Raw genomic sequence first — 24,090 nt, forward strand, 5'->3', positions numbered from 1 at the left:
AAATTGATTCTGCCTTTGAGTTTTGTGTATACTGTCCCCACTGCTTAGAATATCTCTACGTCCTACTTTCAATCAATCCATACCCTGCTCTGCTCTTAAAGACAAGGCTCAAGTTTAATGAGCTATTCCCAAACTTGCCCCTGCCTTATAACAATTTTTTCCTTCTCTGAATCCTATTGCACTCTAATATAGTAATTGATTGCACACACACACACACACATACACACATATATATGCAATGTTTATGTATATGTGTCTTCATCTACTTCAGTTAAACAAGCATATATTGACAATTCTACCATGTTTGTATCAGGCACTGTATGATAAATATATGTTGAGTGTGAAAAAAGTAAAAATAACTATTGCCTTTTTAAAATTCCACATGGAATCTAGTAGGGAAATAGAACCTCAAAAAGTACTTAATACTATTAATACTTGCTTACTAATTGATCCATATTAATAATCTATTGATAAAATATATAATAAATTTTATATACAAAGATCTTTCCAGTCTTGTCATCATGCCTACATAATCTTATCTATTGCTATACAAAGGTCTGTGTTATATATTGGCGAGTTCCTTTAGAATCTGTTTTTAAAAATATGCTATTTAACAAATGCAGCAATCACTATGTGAGGTAAAAACACATCTATATTTTTATAAAATTCTGTCAGTCACAGGTTTCAGAGCACAAAATATTTGACAGCATTGATAGTGATGCTAGTCCTGTATACAGTTTAAATAGCATCCATTAGGAAAAGCAAGAGATCAAAACTTTTTGCTTTTGAAGTACTTCATCTCTTATCCTTGAAAGCTTAAGTGTGTTCAGCAATTCATGCTCATAGGCCTTCTTAGAATGAATCATGTAACAATTGTGTAACATTTTTCAGCTTTTCTCCCTGTTCTTTATTCCTCTCTGTCATTGTTTTGCTAGGTGACAGTGCTTATCTCAATTCAACTCTAAGTTTCTACAGTTAACAACGTTAATTGTTAATTTTTCATGTTTCTCATTTATTGTACATGTCACTCAACTAGCTACTCATTTGTCTAACTTGTATGATATTGCTCTATAATGAAAAAAGAAAAATGTTACTGTTTTGCTAATAAATCTTCCTAATTAGCTCCATTCACTGTTTCAAAAATAATATTTGGATTTTTATTCTCTTTCAGAAGAGAAATATTTACCATGCTTTAATGTTATTAAGGTTAAATCACAGGTGATATTTTATTGTCTTCTAAATACTTCATTATTCAAATTTTCTACATTAATATATATGATCTTTATTATCAGAATAACAATGGCAACTGTAGTTTAAAAAATTATCTTCTCCACATTCAGTTTTTATGGAGCTGGAAGAGTGGATGTTGGTGCCGCATTGATGTAATAAATAGCATGGTCTTCTCATGAATGATCAAACCTGGTACCCACATTGCTCATCTCATTCACTTAACTAAACTCACTGAAACTCCATAATTTCATAACAATGTAGTCATTGTTACCATATTTTAGTGGTGACTGTGTCCTGAATCTTCTTCTTGAATCTGTTCCTTTACCCAGTAATCACCAGGATTGCTCAACTCTTCTTACCTAATGTCCCTGTCTCATCTCTTCCTCACTACTTTCATGACCTCATTAAGTTGTACCTAAAGTTTAGCAATAGCATCCTATTTGTTTTTCTGTTTCAGGTCCTCATTGTCTCAATTCCTGTTTAGTTACCTAATATTCCTAAAACGTCATTTAAACTATGTCAATTACTAATTGTAGAACCCACATGGTCTCTCTAGGGCTCACTAAATTTGGGTAAAATTCTTTAAACTGGAAATCAAAACCATCAACAAATTGGTTCCATCCATCCGGTCCAATCTCCTCACTGTTCACAAACTTCATAGTCTGCTTAGACCATTGTTCATGTCATTTTGTATACACACCATACTTCGTCCTGTCTCTGGGATTTGTCTATATTGTCTTTATCCTCCAGAATGTCTCAACTTCTCACTATCAACCAATACCCTGCTCTGCCATCAAGAACAAAATCAAGATTCTCCTTTTTAATGAATTATTACCAGACTTGGTCCTGCCTTACAATGATTTTTCTCTTCTGTAAATTCTCACTGCATGACAATCTATGCCATTGATCTAGCATTTAGAGAATTTTTATCTCTATCTCAATAGAGGATGGATAGGCATACCTATATGTCTGTCTATCCATGCATCTACACTTATCTACTTAAGCAACACAAATACACATATACTTATATAAATATATGTCCACATCTATTTCAGTTACACAAATATATAAAGGGGTCTGGGTACGTATGTACATGTATATATATATATATATATATGTGTGTGTGTGTGTGTGTATGTGTGTGGTCAATAGTACAGTGTCAGGCACTGTAATAGTGATAATAAAATCCATGCCTCAAAATTTAAAACAACTACATACCTATAGATATATAACCAATTTTATGAAGATCAGATTTGGAACAAATGAGCCTTTGGAACCACTAAGAACCATAAGTGATAGCTGACAGACTGTCAAGAAAAAAACTTCCTAAGTCTTTAGCATGTCAATTGTAGAGCACATGTATAAGTTACCATTGTGCTTTGACCCTAATAGCAATTTTAATGCTTGAGTCTTATATATAAATATGTATATATTAAACAACTGCCAAACCAGTATCATCTCTATTGCCTTAGTGGGAGACACACACACACACACACACACACACCCTAAACATAGACTCAGCAATAAATTCAAAAAATTCAATTGAATAGAGAAATGTGTATTGTCAAGAACTGCAATTTCAGTCTCATCTTTGTTGCAAACTTTGTCGTTGACTTCATTCTGTGTTTAACAAGGTCCAGTATTGTCCTGGAAGTCCATGTTACAAGATGGACTTTATTAGTGAAAACTTCTCCTAACATTTTGCTAGATTTATACATTGCGCTGATTTACTCTAATGAAAACTTAGCTGCCCTCTTAGGATACTGCTTCCCCTGCAATCCTCTCAGTTGGAGGCTCTTTTTTTTTCCCCTCACACAGTATTCATACCACTGTCGAGAGGTGTGTGGTAGGTATATGTATGCCTACTACACATTCTATATAACTTATTTAATCATATTTGTTGGTTACTGTCTTGTCTCTCCTCACTAGCCATAAGTTCCATAAGGAAAAGGATATTGTCTGTTTTGTTCCCTTATGTATCCAAAGCTCCTTTAAGAGTATCTGTTAAGCACTCAGTAAATATATTTAATACTCAAGAAATGAAAGGACTCAGTAAATGTTCATCGCACTCAGCAAATATTTATTAAACTAATGGACAAACGAATTTCAATTCAGTGACAGAATGACAGGCACATCTCACTGTAAAGAGTCATTCTAATACCTAAGCATGATACAAATGTGATTGTTGCAAATGAATAGAAATATATCACCTTGTTTTGTGCAAACTGATAACTAAATCTCTCAGGTATTCAAACTCTTAGCATTCACTTCTTCATAACACAGGATTTTCATGTCATTTAGTATAATATGCTAATAATTCATTTCATAATATAATGGAAACCTGCTGTTTTAAAATTAAACCCAGCCCCTCTGACTACTGCTACCAACCAACAGACCAATATATCTGGGGAAGGTATTTGCAGGTGATCTTATGGTAGACATGGAAAATTATCTTGGAAGTTAAATAACTTGAAATTGCTTGGTGAGCATGGCATCAAAGCAAAAGGAGACAAAATGCGTTTGAAATATACATATTCTCCAAATTATGATGAAATCTAACTCATAATGATCTGAATAGTTCTGTTAAATTTCTACCAAATTTCTGGTTCTCTGGGCTACTCTATGCTTTATATTATTCACTCTGCTTCTGTTCATATAGTCTTTCTCTACATAATATAAAATACAACTAACAACAATACAACCTATTAAATTGCTACCACAATGGGAGTTTGTATGTCTGACCATCTTAATAGCATATTTCTGGGGTTTCCTCACTCCTTAGCTGTGCAAATTTCTTGGTTTTCTTTTAATGATATATAATGAAAAGCATAATGTGGAAATTTTACTGGCTTAGTTCTCAAAGTCCTATTTGATATCCTACTTTTAATGGTTTCTTTTTTATTATCCCTGAGCATTGCTAATAGTGAAGAAGTAGCAAAATTAGAGGTGCAAACTAAAATCCGGGCCGGGCACGGTGGCTCATGCTGTAATCCCAGCACTCTGGGAGGCAAACGTGGGCAGATCACTTGAGGTTAGGAGTTTGAGACCAGTCTGACCCACATGGAGAATCCCTGTTTTTACTAAAAATATAAAAATTAGCTGAATATGGTGGTGCATGCCTGTAGTCCCAGCTACTTGGGAGACTGAGGCAGAAGAGTTGCTTGAACCCAAGAGGAAGAGGTTGCAGTGAGACAAGATCCCACCACTACACTTCAGCCTGGGTGACAGAGTGAGAATCTGTCTCGAAAAATAAAATAAAATCCAAGTAGCTCTTTATAATATAAGGAATCCTAAACCATCTGGCTATTACTTTAAATATTTCTGTAACATGTCATTTGCTAAATATCACCTAGTACTTGTGTATGAGTAACTATTGTGTTTCTTTTTATTTTTTATCTCCCTACAGTGTCAAGTACAGTAATGTGTACTAGGTATATAAAAGTACATGTTAGTTGAATATAAGGATTTTTCTTACTGCTTGTGGTTTAAGCTACAGTTTACAAAAATAATGAGATTTGTTAGTGTTTTAACCTTAAAATCCAGACAAAGAGAAAAAATTGGATTTAGCAACTGGGGGAGAGGTATAAAAACAGTTTTTAAAAATGATCTTTATTTGAGTTCAAAAGCTTAAATGGCATTGTACCACAATAAAGAAATTAACATTAAAACTTTAGTCTTGTAAATAACGTAACAATACACTGTTTAAGAAGAGCTGGCTTATAAATTATGAGTCATTCCAGATACTGAAATTCTATAACTGCTTACATTCCAGTCCTAAAAAGGGAGATATCATGACATTTTGTTTGGAAGGCAAATTTTAACTATCCACAGCGTGTTTATTTCATTAAAACAAAACAGAAAGTCCTCTTTGTTAAAATTCTGGAAAAAAGTTAACTTCACATTACAATAAGCATCTCAAATGTTGAAAAAAAGAAATCATGTTTTAAATATGCTTTGGATTAGAAGAAGCAATTCTAAGACAGCAGTATATATGGAGCACAGAATATTTCTTTTAAGTCATATATACATATATGCATTCATGTGTACATATACTTATGTTTTACCCCAGTTCCGCTCTTTATCTGCCTTAGCCTTCCTCCAGCACACAGAATAAGGTTTTAGTATACACAGAGTCTCACACACACACACACACACACACACACACACACACACACACAGCTATAGAGAAGGAGGAGTTCTCAAATCATGAATCCTAAACCACCAGTCTCTATTACTAATTACACCTGAACGGTCAGCAATCACTTTGGAAGATTATTCAGCACCTATGGATAGAAGTCATTAAAGAACAAAATGTTAGAAAAGGGGAATATAGAAATATTCTACTCACCTCATTTTTCAGTTGTAAAAATAAAGCTCAGAGGGGTTGTATGACCTGCTCAAAGACATTCAAGTTCTTTATGTGCAAGTTGAATACATTACAGCAGATGAAACATTAGGGACTATAGTATAGAAATGCCTCCAAAGAAAAACATACTTATGGCACCAGTAAATACATGATCTGAATCTTATGTTCAAGGAATTATCCACAATGAAGACTGTATCCAGACTGGGGGTAAGGAACACAGAAACTGTAAAGCAACAAGCAGGATAGGGAAGCTCTCAGATACCATGAGCCAAGTCCCTTTGCAATGATTTCCTATAGGATAGGAATGTTTTAATTTGTCACTGTCAATCCATACCCTGCTCTGCCATCAAAGACAAAATCAATGAGTTGGGGGGGAGGTATTCACTGACCACTAACTGATATAAAAACACAGATGATAGTTTTAAAAGTAGATTAAAGCTCTGGAGAAATATGAGATGCTCAAAGTTCAAAAAAGAATTTGAACAAACTTCTTTCTTAAGTAGATTTCCTAGTAGTCACAATCTAAGCAGAAGATTATAGAAAAAATACCTCTTTAGTGATCTTTATCTTTCTGAAATGGTACAACAACTTCTCTTTTAATTCCACCATCAGAAGCAGTGGTGTGTGGTAGACATGTAATTCTCGATGGAAGCTGTGTGGCCTCCTATTAGCCTTTCTGGCCTTTCTACTAGCATCTTTCTTCATTCACCCTCACCTATTAAAATTTAATCCAGGAAAAGACATAAAAACTCATTCACATTTGCCATAAATGAAGGATTAAGGCTATGGTAACTCTCATAAGTTACGACACTTATTCTATGATGATAATTTTAAACCTTAATATAATTACAAGCCTGTAAACTCAAATGGCTGATAGGCAGTATGTGAAGTGGTTATGAGTTCAGCTCTATGGCCAAAATTTCTTGAATTTCAATTCATATTCTAGCACTGATCAGTTATGTGGCTTTGGGAAAGTTACTTAACTTATATTTTGGTTTCATCACTTATAAAATGAAGATGATAATAAAAGTCACCTGTCACATAAAAAGATTACTCATTTATGAGAGTAAGGCAGTTAATAGAGCCTTAGCTCCATTAAGTTAACACACTTTATCAAGTACATATTTCAAACTGAAGATTTTCCCAGGTTGAACATGAATTATTAAATTAAAATTTCAGCAATAAATTAAAAGAAACAGCCACTACAACCTGGCCCTTGCTCCCACAGCTTAGACCATCTCATCCAGAAACAAAAAAATCTTGTCATGTTTTAGCATCAGATATAAAAAGTATATTTCAAATATTTAGAGAAAAATAAAATATATAATACACTTTAAAGCTTTCCATTTAAAAGGCATAGAGTGCCAAGTTGAAAAAAGAATCAAGATCCAATACTTTGCTATCTTCAAGAGATCCATCTCACATGAAATGACACCCATAGACTCAAAATAAAAGGATGGAAAAGGATCTGTCAGCCAAATGGAAAACAAAAAGAGCAAGGGTTACTATTCTTATATCAGACAAAACAGACTCTAAAACAACAATAATCAAAAAGGACAAAGAAGGGCATTACACAATGATAAAGCATTCAATATAACAAAAATACTTAACTATTCTAAATATACATGCACCCAATAAAAATGCAAAATAAAAAGTTTTTTTCTATAGAGTAGCATCAATAATCAAAGTTTAAAATGCCATGTATAATTGGAAAAAGATGTGTCTGTACAGTAAAAACTGGAAAACACTGCTGAGAAAAATTAAAGAAGTATTATATAAATATAGGCATATTCTATATTTGTGAACTGAAAAACTCACTTTGTTAAGATACCAATTCTCCCCAACTTGATCAATACAATGTATTTAAAATAAAGATGACCGAGTATATATTTTAGAAACTGACTAGCAGTTTTTCAAATTTATATTGAAATGAAAAGAATCTAGAATAATCAAAATAATTGTGTAAAAGAAGCACAAAGCTGGAGGACTTATAGTACCTGACTTCAAGATATATTATTAAACTATAGTTTTAAAGCTGGTTATTGGCATCAATGGAACAGAATACAGAGAACAGACATAAACCAATATGTATGGTCAATTGATTTCCAAGATAATTCGATGAGGAGAGTAAAATCTTTTCAACAAATGGTGCTGAAGCAATATGCAAAGAAGTGATTCTTAATGTTTATACATATAATTAAGAAAAATTACTCAAAATGAATTAGAGACCTAAAAGTAAGAGCTACAACTGTAAACTATAAAGCTATATACTATAAAATTTCTAGAAGAAAATATAAAATATAATCTTAGTGAAATTTGGTTAACAAATACTATTAAATAGAATGCAAAAAGCACAAACTACATTAAAAAATTGATAAATGGGTTTCTTCTGATTATAAACTTTTGCTCTTTAAAAGATGTTATTAAGAAATGAAAGGGCAAGCCACATACTGGGAAAAAATATTTGCAAAATATATATCTGAAAAAGGAACTGTTTCTAAACATATGAATAACTTCTTTCTAGGCTGCAGTGAGTTATGATCATGCCACTGTACTCCAGCCTGGGCGACAGAGCAAGATCCTGTCTTTAAAAACGAACTAACTAAAAAAAAAAACTAAAAAACAAACAAACAAACAAAAAACGAACTAACTAAATAAATAAGCATAAAATATATAAAGAACTCTTATAACTCAATAAGAAGACAAACAACTCAAATAAAAATGGCCAAGATGGGGGGCGGAGCAAGATGGCCGAATAGGAACAGCTCCAGTCTCCAACTCCCAGTGCGAGCGACACAGAAGACCGGTGATTTCTGCATTTTCAACTGAGGTACTAGGGTCATCTCACTAGGGAGTGGCCGGACAATCGGTGCTGGTCAGCTGCTGCAGCCCGACCAGCGAGAGCTGAAGCAGGGCGAGGCATCGCCTCACCTGGAAGCGCAAGGGGGAAGAGAATCCGTTTTCCTAGCCAGGGGAACTGAGACACACAACACCTGGAAATCGGGTAACTCCCACCCCAATACTGCGCTTTAAGCAAACAGGCACACCAGGAGAGCGTATCCCACACCTGGCTGGGAGGGTCCCACGCCCACGGAGCCTCCCTCACTGCTAACACAGCAGTCTGTGGCGATCTATCTGCAGGGCAGCCGCAAGGCTGGGGGAGGGGCACCCGCCATTGCTGAGGCTTAAGTAGGTAAACAAAGCTGCTGGGAAGCTCGAACTGGGTGGAGCTCACAGCAGCTCAAGGAAGCCTGCCTGTCTCTGTAGTCTCCACCTCTGGGGACAGCGCACAGCTGAAGACCAACAGGGGAAGCAGCGGGGGCCGGTGCAGACACGAACAACTCTGTCTGACAGCTTTGGGGAGAGCCGTGGATCTCCCAACGCGGAGGCTGAGATCTGAGAACGGACAGACTGCCTGCTCAGGTGGGTCCCTGACCCCTGAGTAGCCTAGCTGGGAGACATCCCCCACTAGGGGCAGTCTGACACCCCACACCTCACAGGGTGGAGTACACCCCTGAGAGGAAACTTCCAAAGGAAGAATCAGACAGGTACACTCGCTGTTCAGCAATATTCTATCTTCGGCAACCTCTGCTGCTGATACCCAGGCAAACAGGGTCTGGAGTGGAGCTCAAGCAATCTCCAACAGACCAACAGACAGTCCTTCTGACTGTCAGAAGGAAAACTATCAAACAGGAAGGACACCTATACCAAAACCCCATCAGTACGTCACCCTCATCAAAGACCAGAGACAGATAAAACCACAAAGATGGGGAAGAAGCAGGGCAGAAAAGCTGGAAATTCAAAAAATAAGAGTGCATCTCCCCCTGCAAAGGAGCGCAGCCCATCGCCAGCAACGGATCAAAGCTGGTCAGAGAATGACTTTGACGAGATGAGAGAAGAAGGCTTCAGTCCATCAAACTTCTCAGAGCTAAAGGAGGAATTACGTACCCAGCGCAAAGAAACTAAAAATCTTGAAAAAAGAGTGGAAGAACTGACAGCTAGACTAATTAATGCAGAGAAGATCATAAACGAAATGACAGAGATGAAAACCATGACACGAGAAATACGCGACAAATGCACAAGCTTCAGTAACCGACTCGATCAACAGGAAGAAAGAGTATCAGCGATTGAGGATCAAATGAATGAAATGAAGCGAGAAGAGAAACCAAAATAAAAAAGAAGAAAAAGAAATGAACAAAGCCTGCAAGAAGTATGGGACTATGTAAAAAGACCAAATCTACGTCTGATTGGGGTGCCTGAAAGTGAAGGGGAAAATGGAACCAAGTTGGAAAACACTCTTCAGGATATCATCCAGGAGAACTTCCCCAACCTAGTAGGGCAGGCCAACATTCAAATTCAGGAAATACAGAGAACGCCACAAAGATACTCCTCGAGAAGAGCAACTCCAAGACACATAATTGCCAGATTCACCAAAGTTGAAATGAAGGAAAAAATCTTAAGGGCAGCCAGAGAGAAAGGTCGGGTTACCCACAAAGGGAAGCCCATCAGACTAACAGCAGATCTCTCGGCAGAAACTCTACAAGCCAGAAGAGAGTGGGGGCCAATATTCAACGTTCTTAAAGAAAAGAATTTTAAACCCAGAATTTCATATCCAGCCAAACTAAGTTTCATAAGTGAAGGAGAAATAAAATCCTTTACAGATAAGCAAATGCTTAGAGATTTTGTCACTACCAGGCCTGCCTTACAAGAGACCCTGAAGGAAGCCCTAAACATGGAAAGGAACAACCGGTACCAGCCATTGCAAAAACATGCCAAAATGTAAAGACCATCGAGGCTAGGAAGAAACTGCATCAACTAACGAGCAAAATAACCAGTTAATATCATAATGACAGGATCAAGTTCACACATAACAATATTAACCTTAAATGTAAATGGACTAAATGCTCCAATTAAAAGACACAGACTGGCAAACTGGATAAAGAGTCAAGACCCATCAGTCTGCTCTATTCAGGAGACCCATCTCACATGCAGAGACATACATAGGCTCAAAATAAAGGGATGGAGGAAGATCTACCAAGCAAATGGAGAACAAAAAAAAGCAGGGGTTGCAATACTAGTCTCTGATAAAACAGACTTTAAACCATCAAAGATCAAAAGAGACAAAGAAGGCCATTACATAATGGTAAAGGGATCAATTCAACAGGAAGAGCTAACTATCCTAAATATATATGCACCCAATACAGGAGCACCCAGATTCATAAAGCAAGTGCTTAGAGACTTACAAAGAGACTTAGACTCCCATACAATAATAATGGGAGACTTCAACACTCCACTGTCAACATTAGACAGATCAACGAGACAGAAAGTTAACAAGGATATCCAGGAATTGAACTCATCTCTGCACCAAGCAGACCTAATAGACCCTCCACCCCAAATCAACAGAATATACATTCTTCTCAGCACCACATCGCACTTATTCCAAAATTGACCACATAATTGGAAGTAAAGCACTCCTCAGCAAATGTACAAGAACAGAAATTATAACAAACTGTCTCTCAGACCACAGTGCAATCAAACTAGTACTCAGGACTAAGAAACTCCATCAAAACCGCTCAACTACATGGAAACTGAACAACCTGCTCCTGAATGACTACTGGGTACATAACGAAATGAAAGCATAAATAAAGATGTTCTTTGAAACCAATGAGAACAAAGATACAACATACCAGAATCTCTGGGACACATTTAAAGCAGTGTGTAGAGGGAAATTTATAGCACTAAATGCCCACAAGAGAAAGCAGGAAAGATCTAATATTGACACTCTAACATCACAATTAAAAGAACTAGAGAGGCAAGAGCAAACACATTCAAAAGCTAGCAGAAGGCAAGAAATAACTAAGATCAGAGCAGAACTGAAGGAGATAGAGACACAAAAAACCCTCCAAAAAATCAATGAATCCAGGAGTTGGTTTTTTGAAAAGATCAACAAAATTGACAGACCGCTAGCAAGACTAATAAAGAAGAAAAGAGAGAGGAATCAAATAGACGCAATAAAAAATGATAAAGGGGATATCACCACGGACCCCACAGAAATACAAACTACCATCAGAGAATACTATAAACGCCTCTACGCAAATCAACTAGAAAATCCAGAAGAAATGGATAATTTCCTGGACACATACACTCTCCCAAGACTAAACCAGGAAGAAGTTGAATCCCTGAATAGACCAATAGCAGGCTCTGAAATTGAGGCAACAATTAATAGCCTACCCACCAAAAAAAGTCCAGGACCAGATGGATTCACAGCTGAATTCTACCAGAGGTACAAGGAGGAGCTGGTACCATTCCTTCTGAAACTATTCCAATGAATAGAAAAAGAGGGAATCCTCCCTAACTCATTTTATGAGGCCAACATCATCCTGATACCAAAGCCTGGCAGAGACACAACAAAAAAAGAAAATTTTAGATCAATATCCCTGATGAACATCGATGCAAAAATTCTCAATAAAATACTGGCAAACCGGATTCAGCAGCACATCAAAAAGCTTATCCACCATGATCAAGTGGGCTTCATCCCTGGGATGCAAGGCTGGTTCAACATTCGCAAATCAATAAACGTAATCCAGCATATAAACAGAACCAAAGACAAGAAACACATGATTATCTCAATAGATGCAGAAAAGGCTTTTGACAAAATTCAACAGCCCTTCATGCTAAAAACGCTCAATAAATTCGGTATTGATGGAACGTACCTCAAAATAATAAGAGCTATTTATGACAAACCCACAGCTAATATCATTCTGAATGGGCAAAAACTGGAAAAATTCCCTTTGAAAACTGGCACAAGACAGGGATGCCCTCTCTCACCACTCCTATTCAACATAGTGTTGGAAGTTCTGGCTAGGGCAATCAGGCAAGAGAAAGAAATCAAGGGTATTCAGTTAGGAAAAGAAGAAGTCAAATTGTCCCTGTTTGCAGATGACATGATTGTATATTTAGAAAACCCCATCGTCTCAGCCCAAAATCTCCTTAAGCTGATAAGCAACTTCAGCAAAGTCTCAGGATACAAAATTCATGTGCAAAAATCACAAGCATTCTTATACACCAGTAACAGACAAGCAGAGAGCCAAATCAGGAAGGAACTTCCATTCACAATTGCTTCAAAGAGAATAAAATACCTAGGAATCCAGCTTTCAAGGGATGTAAAGGACCTCTTCAAGGAGAACTACAAACCACTGCTCAGTGAAATCAAAGAGGACACAAACAAATGGAAGAACATACCATGCTCATGGATAGGAAGAATCAATATCGTGAAAATGGCCATACTGCCCAAGGTTATTTATAGATTCAATGCCATCCCCATCAAGCTACCAATGAGTTTCTTCACAGAATTGGAAAAAACTGCTTTAAAGTTCATATGGAACCAAAAAAGAGCCCGCATTGCCAAGTCAATCCTAAGTCAAAAGGACAAAGCTGTAGGCATCACGCTACCTGACTTCAAACTATACTACAAGGCTACAGTAACCAAAACAGCATGGTACTGGTACCAAAACAGAGATATAGACCAATGGAACAGAACAGAGTCCTCAAAAATAATACCACACATCTACAGCCATCTGATCTTTGACAAACCTGAGAGAAACAAGAAATGGGGAAAGGACTCCCTATTTAATAAATGGTGCTGGGAAAATTGGCTAGCCATAAGTAGAAAGCTGAAACTGGATCTTTTCCTTACCCCTTATACGAAGATTAATTCAAGATGGATTAGAGACTTAAATGTTAGACCTAATACCATAAAAACCCTAGAAGAAAATCTAGGTAGTACCATTCAGGACATAGGCATGGGCAAGGACTTCATGTCTAAAACACCAAAAGCAACGGCAGCAAAAGCAAAGATTGACAAATGGGATCTAATTAAACTCAAGAGCTTTTGCACAGCAAAAGAAACTACCATCAGAGTGAACAGGCAACCTACAGAATGGGAGAAAATTTTTGCAACCTACTCATCTGACGAAGGGCTAATATCCAGAATCTACAAAGAACTCAAACAAATATACAAGAAAAAAACAAACAACCCCATCAAAAAGTGGGCAAAGGATATGAACAGACATTTCTCAAAAGAAGACATTCATACAGCCAACAGACACATGAAAAAATGCTCATCATCACTCGCCATCAGAGAAATGCAAATCAAAACCACAATGAGATACCATCTCACACCAGTTAGAATGGCAGTCATTAAGAAGTCAGGAAACAACAGGTGTTGGAGAGGATGTGGAGAAATAGGAACACTTTTACACTGTTGGTGGGATTGTAAACTAGTTCAACCATTATGGAAAACAGTATGGCAATTCCTCAAGGATCTAGAACTAGATGTACCATATGACCCAGCCATCCCACTACTGGGTATATACCCAAAGGATTATAAATTATTCTACTACAAAGACACATGCACACGTATGTTTATTGCGGCACTATTCACAATAGCAAAGACTTGGAATCAACCCAAATGTCCATCTGTGACAGACTGGATTAAGAAAATGTGGCACACATACACCATGGAATACTATGCAGCCATAAAAAAGGATGAGTTTCCAAGTCCTTTGTAGGGACATGGATGCAGCTGGAAACCATCATTCTTAGCAAACTATCACAAGAAGATAAAACCAAACACCGCATGTTCTCACTCATAGGTGGGAACTGAACAATGAGATCACTTGGACTCGGGAAGGGGAACATCACACACTGGGGCTTATCATGGGGAGGGGGGAGGAGGGAGGGATTGCACTGGGGAGTTATACATGATATAAATGATGAATTGATGGGTGCTGACGAGTTGATGGGTACAGCACACCAACATGGCATAAGCATACATATGTAACAAACCTGCACGTTATGCACATGTACCCTAGAACTTAAAGTATAAAAAAAAAAAAAAAAATGGCCAAGATATTTGAACCGACACTTCAGCAGGCACTCAATAACCTGTGAGAGCAGCTGTGGGGGCAGAACCCCAGAAAGCCACAGGGGTGAAACTGCTCAAGGCCTTTGATGCCCATCCTTTGCACCAGTGTGCCCTAGATGTGGGACATAAAGTCAAAGGAGGTTATTTTGGAGCTTTAAGATACATGGTTAGCAAATAAGACATGAAAAGAAGCTCATCATGATTGGTCATTAGAGAAATTAAAATAAAACCTAACTAAATACCAGTATATAACTCACAAGAATAGCTAAAATTAAAAAGACCATACCAATTGTTAGTAAGGAAGTAGAGTAACTATAACTTGTATAGTGCTAGAAATGTAAAATTTTGGATAAGATATTGACAATTTCTTAAAATGTTATACATACGTGATATAGTTTGGATATCTACCCCCAATCAAATCTCATGTTGAAATGTAATCCCCAATGTTGGATGTGGGGCCTGGTAGGAGGTGGCTGGATCATGGGGGCAGATCCCTCAAGAATGGCTTGGGCCATTCCCTTGGTGATAAGTGAGTTCTTGCTCTGAGTTCAGGTGAGGTCTGGTTGTTTAAAATTGTGTGGCACCTCTGCCCCCCTCTTGCTTGATCCTGCTTTTGCCATGTGACACGCCTGCTCTCCCTTCACCTTCTGCCATGATTGTAAGCTTCCTGAGGCCTCTCTAGAAGCTGAATAGATGCCACCGCCATGCTTCCTGTAAAGCTTCTAGAACCATGAGCCAATTAAACCTCTTTTTGTTGTAAATTACCTAGTCACAGGTATTCTTTTATAGCAATACAAGAATGAACTAATACAGAACGTAGGTACCAGGAGTAGGGCATTGCTGTAAAGATACCTGAAAATGCAGAAGCAGATTTGGAACTGCATAAGGGACAGAGGCACAGAAGAGGACAGGAAGATGAGGGAAAGTTCAGAACTTCTTGGAAACTAGTTAAATGGTTGTGGTCAAAATGCTGACAGTGAAGCCCAGGCTGATGAGGTCTCAGATGGAAACTTATTGGGAACTGGCGCAAAGGTCACCTGTGTTGTGCCTTATCAAAGAACTTGGCTGCATTGTTTCCCTACCCTAGGGATCTGTGAAAGCTTGAACTTCAGAGTGATAATTTAAGGTACCTGGTGGAAGACATTTCTAGGCAACAGTATTCAAGATGTAACCCTGGCTGCTTGTAAAAGCTGACACTCAGATGCAGTAGCAAAGAAATGATCAATGTGGAACTTATATTTGAACAGGAAGCATAATATGAAAGTTTAGAAAATTGGCAGCCTAGCCATGTAACAGAGAAAGATAAGGCTTTTTTGGGAGAATAATTCAAGTAGGCTTTATAGCAATCGCTTGCTAGTGAAATTTGCATAACAAAAAGGGAGCCAAGTGCTAATAGCCAAGACAATGGGAAAAAGACCTTGAAGGCATTCCAGAAATCTAAGACACAGGCCCTCTAGTTACAGGCCCTGAGGCCTAGGAAGACTAAAAGATTTTATGGGTCAGGCCCAGGGACCTGCTGCCCTGCACAGTCTTGGGCCACTGCTCTCTGCATCCCAGCTGCTTCAGTTCTAGCCGGGGCTTTAAAAGGCCCAGGTACAGCTTGAGCTGCCACTTTGGAGAATGCAAGCTATAAAATTTGGCAGCTTCCTCATGGTGTTAAGCCTGTAGGTGCACAGAATGCAAGAGTAAAGAATGTTTTGCAGCCTCTGCTTAGATTTGAGGATGTATGAAAAAGCCAGGCTGCCCAAGCAGACGCCTGCTGCAGGGGCAGAGCCCTCATAGATAACCTTTATTAGGGTAGTAAAGAGGGAAAATGTAGGGTAAGAGCCCCCACACAGAGTACCCACTGGGGCACTGCCTAGTCGAGCTGTGAGAAGGGACCACTGCCCTCCAGACCCGAGAATGGTAGATCTACTGGCAGTCTGCACCCTGAACCTGAAAAAGCCACAGGCATTCAATAACCCGTGAGAGCAGCTGTGGGGGCAGAACCCCACAAAGCCACAGGAGTGAAGCTACCCAAGGCGTTTGGTGCCCATCCTTTGCATCAGTGTACCCTAGATGTGGGACATAAAGTCAAAGGAGGTTATTTTGGAGCTTTAAGATTTAGTGACTGCTCTGCCAGGTTTGAACTTGCATTGGGCCTTCAGTTCTTTTCTTTTGGCTGATTTCTCCCTTTTGGAGTGGCAATGTTAACCCAATGCCTATACTCCCATTGTATTTTGGAAGTAAGTAACTTGTTTTTGACCTTACAGGCTCATAGGCTGAAGAGACTTGCCTTGTTTTAGATGAGACTTTGGACTTTTGAGTTAATGCTGGAATGAGTTAAGATTTTTGGGTACTGTTGGGAAAGCATGATTGTATTTTGCAATGTGAGAAGAAGAAGATTTGGGAGGGGTCAGGGGTGAAATGATATAGTTTGGATATTTGTCCCTGTCCAAATCTCATGTTGAAATGTAATCTTCCAGTGTTGGAGGTGGGGCCTGGGGGGAAGTGGTTGGATCATGAAGGCAGAGCCCTCATTAATGACTTGGGCCATCCCTTGGTGATAAGTAAGCTCTCACTCTGGGTTAACATAAAATTTGGTTGTTTAAAAGGGTGTGGCACCTCCCTTCCACTTTCTGTCACTTGCTTCTTCTTTCACCATGTGATGTGCCTGCTCCCCCTTTGCCTCCTGCCATGATTGCAAGCTTCCTGAGGCCTTCCTAGAAGCTGAGCAAATACCAACACCATGCTCTCTGTAAAGCCTGCAGAACCATTAGCCAATTAAACCTCTTTTTTCCTAAATTACCCAGGTTCAGATATTTATTTATAGTAATGCAAGAATGACCTCATATACTACATAACCATGCTGCTCTGCCATCCTACTACTAGATGTTTATCAAAGAGAAATAAAATTCTATATCCAAACAAATACTTGTATATAAATGTTCATAGCAGCTATATTTATAATAGCTAAATACTGAAAACAATACAAATACCCACCAAGAGATGAATGAACAAATCATATTATAGTCCTACTATGGAGGACTACTATTCAACAACACAAAGGAACAGATTATTAATACATCTAACAACATCAATGAATCTCAGAATAATTATGTGGAATAAAAAATGTTAGTTGAAAAATAGCATGCACTCTATATAATTTCATTTATGTAAAATTCTAGAAAATTGCAATCTAACCTATAGTGACAAAAATCACGTAAATGATTGCCTGGGAATTGGTGGCAAGAAGGAATTACAAAAAAAGCATGACGAACTTTTGAGAGAGATAGATATGTTTTTTAGTTCGAATTGTAATGGTTTTAAAAACTTATGCATATGTCAAAACTCATCAAATTTTACACTTTAAATATATGCAGTTTATTGTACACCAATTAGATCTCAAAAAAGCTGAAAAAACATGTAATTATTTGAAACAAAAGTCATGACACTATATAACATGAGGCTATTATTTATGTAGATATATTTGACAATAGCACAAAAGCCAAGGGGGTGTATATGTAACTATACTGCTCCAAGGTCCTACATTTTAAGTGAAGTAGGACAATATTAACTTTAGATAGTATTTTGATAATTTAAGAATGCATTTTGTAAGCATTAAAGCGGCCTCAAAAAATACAAAAGTGGTATAGGTAAACAGCCAATAGAGGAATTAAAATAGAATGACAAAAATATTCAATTAACCAAAAGAAGACAGGAAAGTATAACTGAAAAACAAAGAACAGATGGGATAAATCTCTAAACAAATAGAAACTAGTAGAAATAAGATTAACCATATCAGTAATTACTTTAAACGTAAATGAAGTAACACTCCCAATTAAAGTGAAGAGATTGTCATCCTGAATAAAAAAAACAAGACTCAACTACAGGTTGTTTACAAAAAGTATGCTTTATAAGAACATGAACTAGTTATATGTAAAATGATGAGAAAAAATACCATGTGAACCATAAGCATAGGAAATCTGAAGTGTCTATATTAAGATCGGACAAAATAGAACTCAAAAAAAGGAGAATTATCATAGTTACAAGGGAACATTTTATATTAAAGGAAAAACTTAATAAAAGTATATTTGCTCAACAATTTAAAAATGGATACTGCAAAAATCAGTAACATTAAAGGGAGAAATAGATAATCCTAAAATTGTATTTTAATATCCTCTCCAGTAATTAACAGAACTAAATAAAATATCAATAAAGACATAAAATTAGGGTGAGCAAAATTTTTCTATAAAAGGCAAGTCAGTATTGTAGGATTTTCAGACCAATGTAGTCTGTCGCGTATTCTTTATTTTGTTTTATGTTTTTGTTTTTTTACAACCCTTAAAAATGTAGAAACCATTCTAAGTTCATAGAATGTATAAAAACATGCTACACACCAGATTTAATCCACAGGCTACAGTTAGCTGACTCGATACAGAAGATCTGAATAATACTATTAGCCACCTTGATCTGAGATTTTTTTTTAACTGCAGATATACATTCTTCTCAAGTATACATGGAATGTTCACCAAGATAGACCACATTCTGGACCATAAAACAAGTCTCAATACATTGCAAAAGATCATACAGAGTATGTCCTCAGACCATAGTTTTTTAAATTAGAAATCAGTAATTTTAAGATACCTAGAAAAGTCCCAAACATTTGGAAATTAAACAATACTTTTCTAAATAACCCTACTTTGACCTACTGATGGCTCAAAGTAGGAATTATAGTAAATATTAGAACATTTTAAATTAAGGGATAAAATACAACATATCTAAATACAACACACTTAAAGCAGTGCTTAGGGAAATTTAATCTTTAATTGCTTACGTGAAAAAAGAAGAAAGAAAATGATTTAAAGAACAAGGAAAATATAAATAATGGGTAGGTAAAGGATATATGGAGTTCTTTATGCTATTCTTATCACTTTTCTGTTACTTAAAATTAAAAAGAAAATGGAAAGTTCACAAAAAATCTCTTAATTTAGTTAGTCACATGTGAGGGTGAGAAGCAAAAACAGATAAACAAAATTGGCTCAAGGTAGCAGACTATTCCTCTTTCTATTAGAAATCCCTAGAAATGAGCCCCCCACCCCCCATAACAAATACGTACAAAGTTTTGTTAAACCACTGAGGATGACAGCAAACAAGAAAATTTCTTGTAACTAATAAAAGATAGAAATCATATTGGATGATATATACTGGGATAAGAATACAGAAAACCACAGTTAAAACAGTGATGCTCTAAATACAAAATTCTCAGATCTGAAGAAGAATAATTAACTAATTAAATAATTCCAGAATCAGAGATTAACTAAAGAATAACTTCCCAAAGAGTAGGCTGGGTAGGTTAATTCCTCCTCTTCCTTGGCCTATATCAAGGTATAGGTTAGAAAGCTATTTCCCTCTGCATTAGTGGTTTGTTAACATTGCCTGCACATGAAATCATCTGAGGCACTGAGGAGTTTTAAACATTATTCAGCCTAGATTCTAATTTAACTGGTCAGACATGAAACCTGAGCATTAGACTTATGTTTGGTATTAAAGAAATAGCATAAACAGGAGGGAAATAAACTCGCCTTATAAAGCTTATTAATGTAGAGTAACTGAGGACTTTGGTCCTGGCACAAGAATTTGGCATGTGGCTCAAAGGAACAGAAAAGAATATTAAAATGTAAATGAACTGGTATTTCAAGTAGGCTATAAGTGGACTATTTAATAAACGGATCATTTGGAAAAAAAAAAAAAAAACCCCATCATATTGGAATACAACTATGCTGCTTATAACAAAGTTAAATTAAATGTGGAAATTTTAAAATACTAGAAAAAATGTAGGTACTTTTATAATCTTAGTTAAGTCTTGACAAATACACCACAAAACTGAAACCCTAAAGAAAACATAATTTAAATGAACAAAATAAAAAATGTAAATTTATCTATTGAGACAACACATGATTAATAGCAATACAAGTAAAAGTGAGAATATCTGTAGTATACATAAAGACAAAAAGGATAAAAATTTTAAAAAATCATTATTTTATAACAGGCAAATGGAAAAAGGACTTAAGTGTGTACCACTATAACATCTATAAATCAAATGTTATTAAAATAACATTTAAAAATAAATAAGTAAATCATTAGAAAATTCTGCCTAATAAATAACTTAATTGATTTTTGCTACCTATTCCATTTTGCAGTATACAAAAACTTTACTTACTAGTTGTTATACGTTCTTGACTGTCTGCAATTCTTTCCTTTACTGATTTTGCATGTGCTTTTTTGCTACCATGAATGGTGGTTGTGGAGAGTTCTTTCAGTTTCCAGTGGGTCCAAAAGCCTTTTTGAGGTTTTAAACCTGTTAATATAAAATACATATTTAGCCAAATAAATTCGGATTTTGAAAATACCTTTTACTTTGTCAAAGCATTTTTATGATAATTATACATTTCATCCTCACAACAAAAAAGTTCCTTTTTTGTTCCTTTTAAGCTGTGTAGGATTAGATAAGTCATTTAACCACTCTAAACATCTGTATCCTCAGCAATACAAATAATAATATAAATTATTTTTAAATATATGTTAAAGTATGATAAATGGGAAAGCACTACACAAATATGAACTAATATTATTATTATTATTATTATGTTAATAACTATGACTATAAACTACCATGCTCATAAATGTAGCCAATATTTTCTCAGTGGTGAGTGTTCAATGAGGATTATTCACTAGACTGGGCCATCAAATTATAATTTTCTAAATGTTTTTAGATACAGTTATCACTTATTTAGCAGAAGACTTCAGTTTGATTCACTTGAGTGCTTCTAGATAGATTGCCTATGTTTTAAAATATTGTGCATTAAGAGAAAAATTGAAGTATAGCAAGGCCAACAGATCAGCAGATTGAGTTTGTAAAGATGGTTTATTACTCACAGTTCTCAAGAGTAGGGGGATGTCATGCCACAGGGGGCCGCATGGGCAAGCCCTGGGGCCAGTCAGGAGACAGAGAAAGAGGGGATACCTGTGGGTAAGAGTCTTTATTGTGCTTTCCTTAGGAAGGAAGAGGCAAGGCAAGAAGGCCTATGGTTGACTAGTTTTAATAATTTCAGCAGGCTTAAATGCATAGGAGCTATGCCTAGTCTGGTACCTAGTCCCAGAGCCAAATAAAGTAAGAGCCAAATAAAGGAAATGGTTGTGTGTGACCTCTGAACTGGTTGGTTTAAAAATCAAAAAGCATTTAAAAAACATGCTCATGGGCAAGTTGCCTCTAGGAATTAACTAACCCAAAGAAGTGCGGTCCTTCTAGGGTCAACAAGGTCCCAGATGTCCAAGTATCAGAATATAGAAAATAAAATACATGGTTAATACTGTCCAGTATTGAATAAACCCTACTTGGTCCTGATATATAAAGAGAGAGAGGGCGTACTATGTACCAAACTATCTGCTGGACACAAGGGGCACAAAATTCATTTAAATCTAGTCCCTGTCTGCCATCAAGGCAGATGTGAAATTATTTAGCATAGTGCCTGATCCACAGTAAGCACTTAATATAAGTTACTTTTACTGTTACTTTTTTTGTTGCTGTTCTTGCAAATTAGCCACTGGTTGATATCTGACTACATTCCAACATTATTTACAAGTTTTAATTCATACTGGTCACAAAACATGAATTGCTCCAAAGAATGACATTAATATAGAGCCTCAACACTTGAAATTTATATTTTCACATTGCCAATTTTTAAAAACTAAACTCTAGTAGGATCTATTCAAGTATTTCCTAGGAAATCGTTATCCTACAGGATTTAGAAACAAATGGCATATAAAATAAGGGAGCTAAAAACCTAAAATGTCTTTGCAATTATTTGGTAACTTACATATATTCTAATTTTCATTTTTCATTTTATAAAATTTATACAGACATATAATTTAAAGAGTGAAACTATATGTCAAACTATTTGTTTAATTTCCAAAGTCTCATTGTTCCTCACATATCCCCAAGACTGCATCTTGCTTTCCAGAATCAACTATCTTTATTTGGGACCCATAACCACAGCAGACAAAAAAAGGGCTGTATTGTTAGATTTTGATGTGTTAATTTTAGGCATTATCTATTGACGTCCAACTAGGGAAGATAAAAGATTTAACGATCTTTCACTATCCTATCTCATTATCACCACATACAAACTAACTTCCTATTCTTTACATAATATCAAATGTTATAATTTTCATTGTGTGAATATCAGCATTTATATTATTATAATTACATAAAATATTGTTGACAGCTAAACTAGTTCTTTTTGAATATACAGAATAATGTGGAGAATTGAGAGTTTAAAAATGAATCTGCTATACTTATTTTCTTAAGAAAATTTCTTTATCTGAAGTTAATAATTGTTGGATGTTTTTGTTTTCTTATGTTCTATGTACTTGTAATTAACTCCAAACTACTCCCCCCCATTATTGTCTAAATTGCTTTTGAATATATTCAGATGCATCAGAGATTCTTTCAGTTTAATATTCTTGGAGACATGTCTCCCAAAGCCTGACAATGTGCTCAAATCTGAACAAATTTTTTCATTAGGCTTGTGCAGTTATCATCTAGGGAGCTCCCTTCACCATTATTTTGGGGATTCAATTTACATGTCCCATGTGTTTAAGCCTCCATTCCTTGACTCTCATCTTAACCTCTTCATTAATTTGTGCCTTATTTTGGTGGTTTTTTTCTCCAATAACTTGATGAGAAAAGATGTATATAAGTTAACAATGTCTTTAGTTCATCCTTACACTTACCTGACAAATTGGTTGGGTCTAGGGTCCTAGGTTATAAATAGTTCTCCCTTAGAATTTGCAAGACATTGTTCCATTCTCTTCCTTCTTTCAAAGTTGCTGATAAGAGGGACGATACAATTCTGTTTCTTAATCCTTCTGTTCTCTGAAAGTTTTTTTCAGCATTTTCTTTTTGTTCTCTGGGTTCTGAGGACTCACAACAATTTACTGTGGCATACAGCAATTTTTATCCATTGTCCTAAGCACTAGATAATCTCTTTCAAACTGGAAACTCAAGATTTCCAAGCATGGAAAACTTCTTGAAATAATTATTTGATTATTTCTTACTTTGCTTTCTCTCTGTTTTCTCTATTTGAATATAATATAGAGAATTGAGATGTCAAAAACAAAAAGGCTTCTAAAGGGTTAGTTTCTTCCCATTTGAGATGGATGCTTAAATAGATCACTGGTCTTCAGTCTTTATACTTTTTTGAAAATACACATTAAAGCCCATAAATTACCTTCCAAGAACCTTAGCTGTCATCTTATATATTTTGAGACATAGTATTTATTCTTGTCAACTTGTTCAAAACTAGTTTCCATTTCTCTAATTTCCATTATGATTTCTTCTTTGAAGATTGAGTTAGTAGGCACATATTTCTTATTTTATTTTTTCATTAACTTTTAAGTTCCAGGGAACATGTGTGGATGTGCAGGTTTGTTACATAGGTAAACATGTACTATGGTGATTTGCTGCACAGATCCCCGTCACCTAGGTACTAAGCCCAGCATCCATTAGCTATTCTTCCTGATGCTC

General features: G+C 36.2%; 2 protein-coding genes across 5 annotated transcripts in view; one reads left to right on the forward strand and one right to left on the reverse strand.

Moving 5' to 3' along the window:
• The window catches only part of FAM227B (family with sequence similarity 227 member B), a 307,689-nt gene that overhangs the window by 171,591 nt on the left and 112,008 nt on the right, over positions 1-24,090 (reverse strand). For all 4 annotated transcript variants that reach the window (XM_030931652.1, XM_030931653.1, XM_010356628.2 and 1 more), the window contains exon 11: positions 20,725-20,862. In XM_030931652.1, the coding sequence (XP_030787512.1) occupies positions 20,725-20,862 (138 nt within the window). The remainder of the gene's footprint in view (positions 1-20,724; positions 20,863-24,090) is intronic.
• The window catches only part of DTWD1 (DTW domain containing 1), a 161,773-nt gene that overhangs the window by 1,074 nt on the left and 136,609 nt on the right, over positions 1-24,090 (forward strand). The window lies entirely within an intron of this gene.

Source organism: Rhinopithecus roxellana, chromosome 5 (genome assembly GCF_007565055.1).
Source record: "Rhinopithecus roxellana isolate Shanxi Qingling chromosome 5, ASM756505v1, whole genome shotgun sequence".
NCBI lineage: Eukaryota > Metazoa > Chordata > Mammalia > Primates > Cercopithecidae > Rhinopithecus > Rhinopithecus roxellana.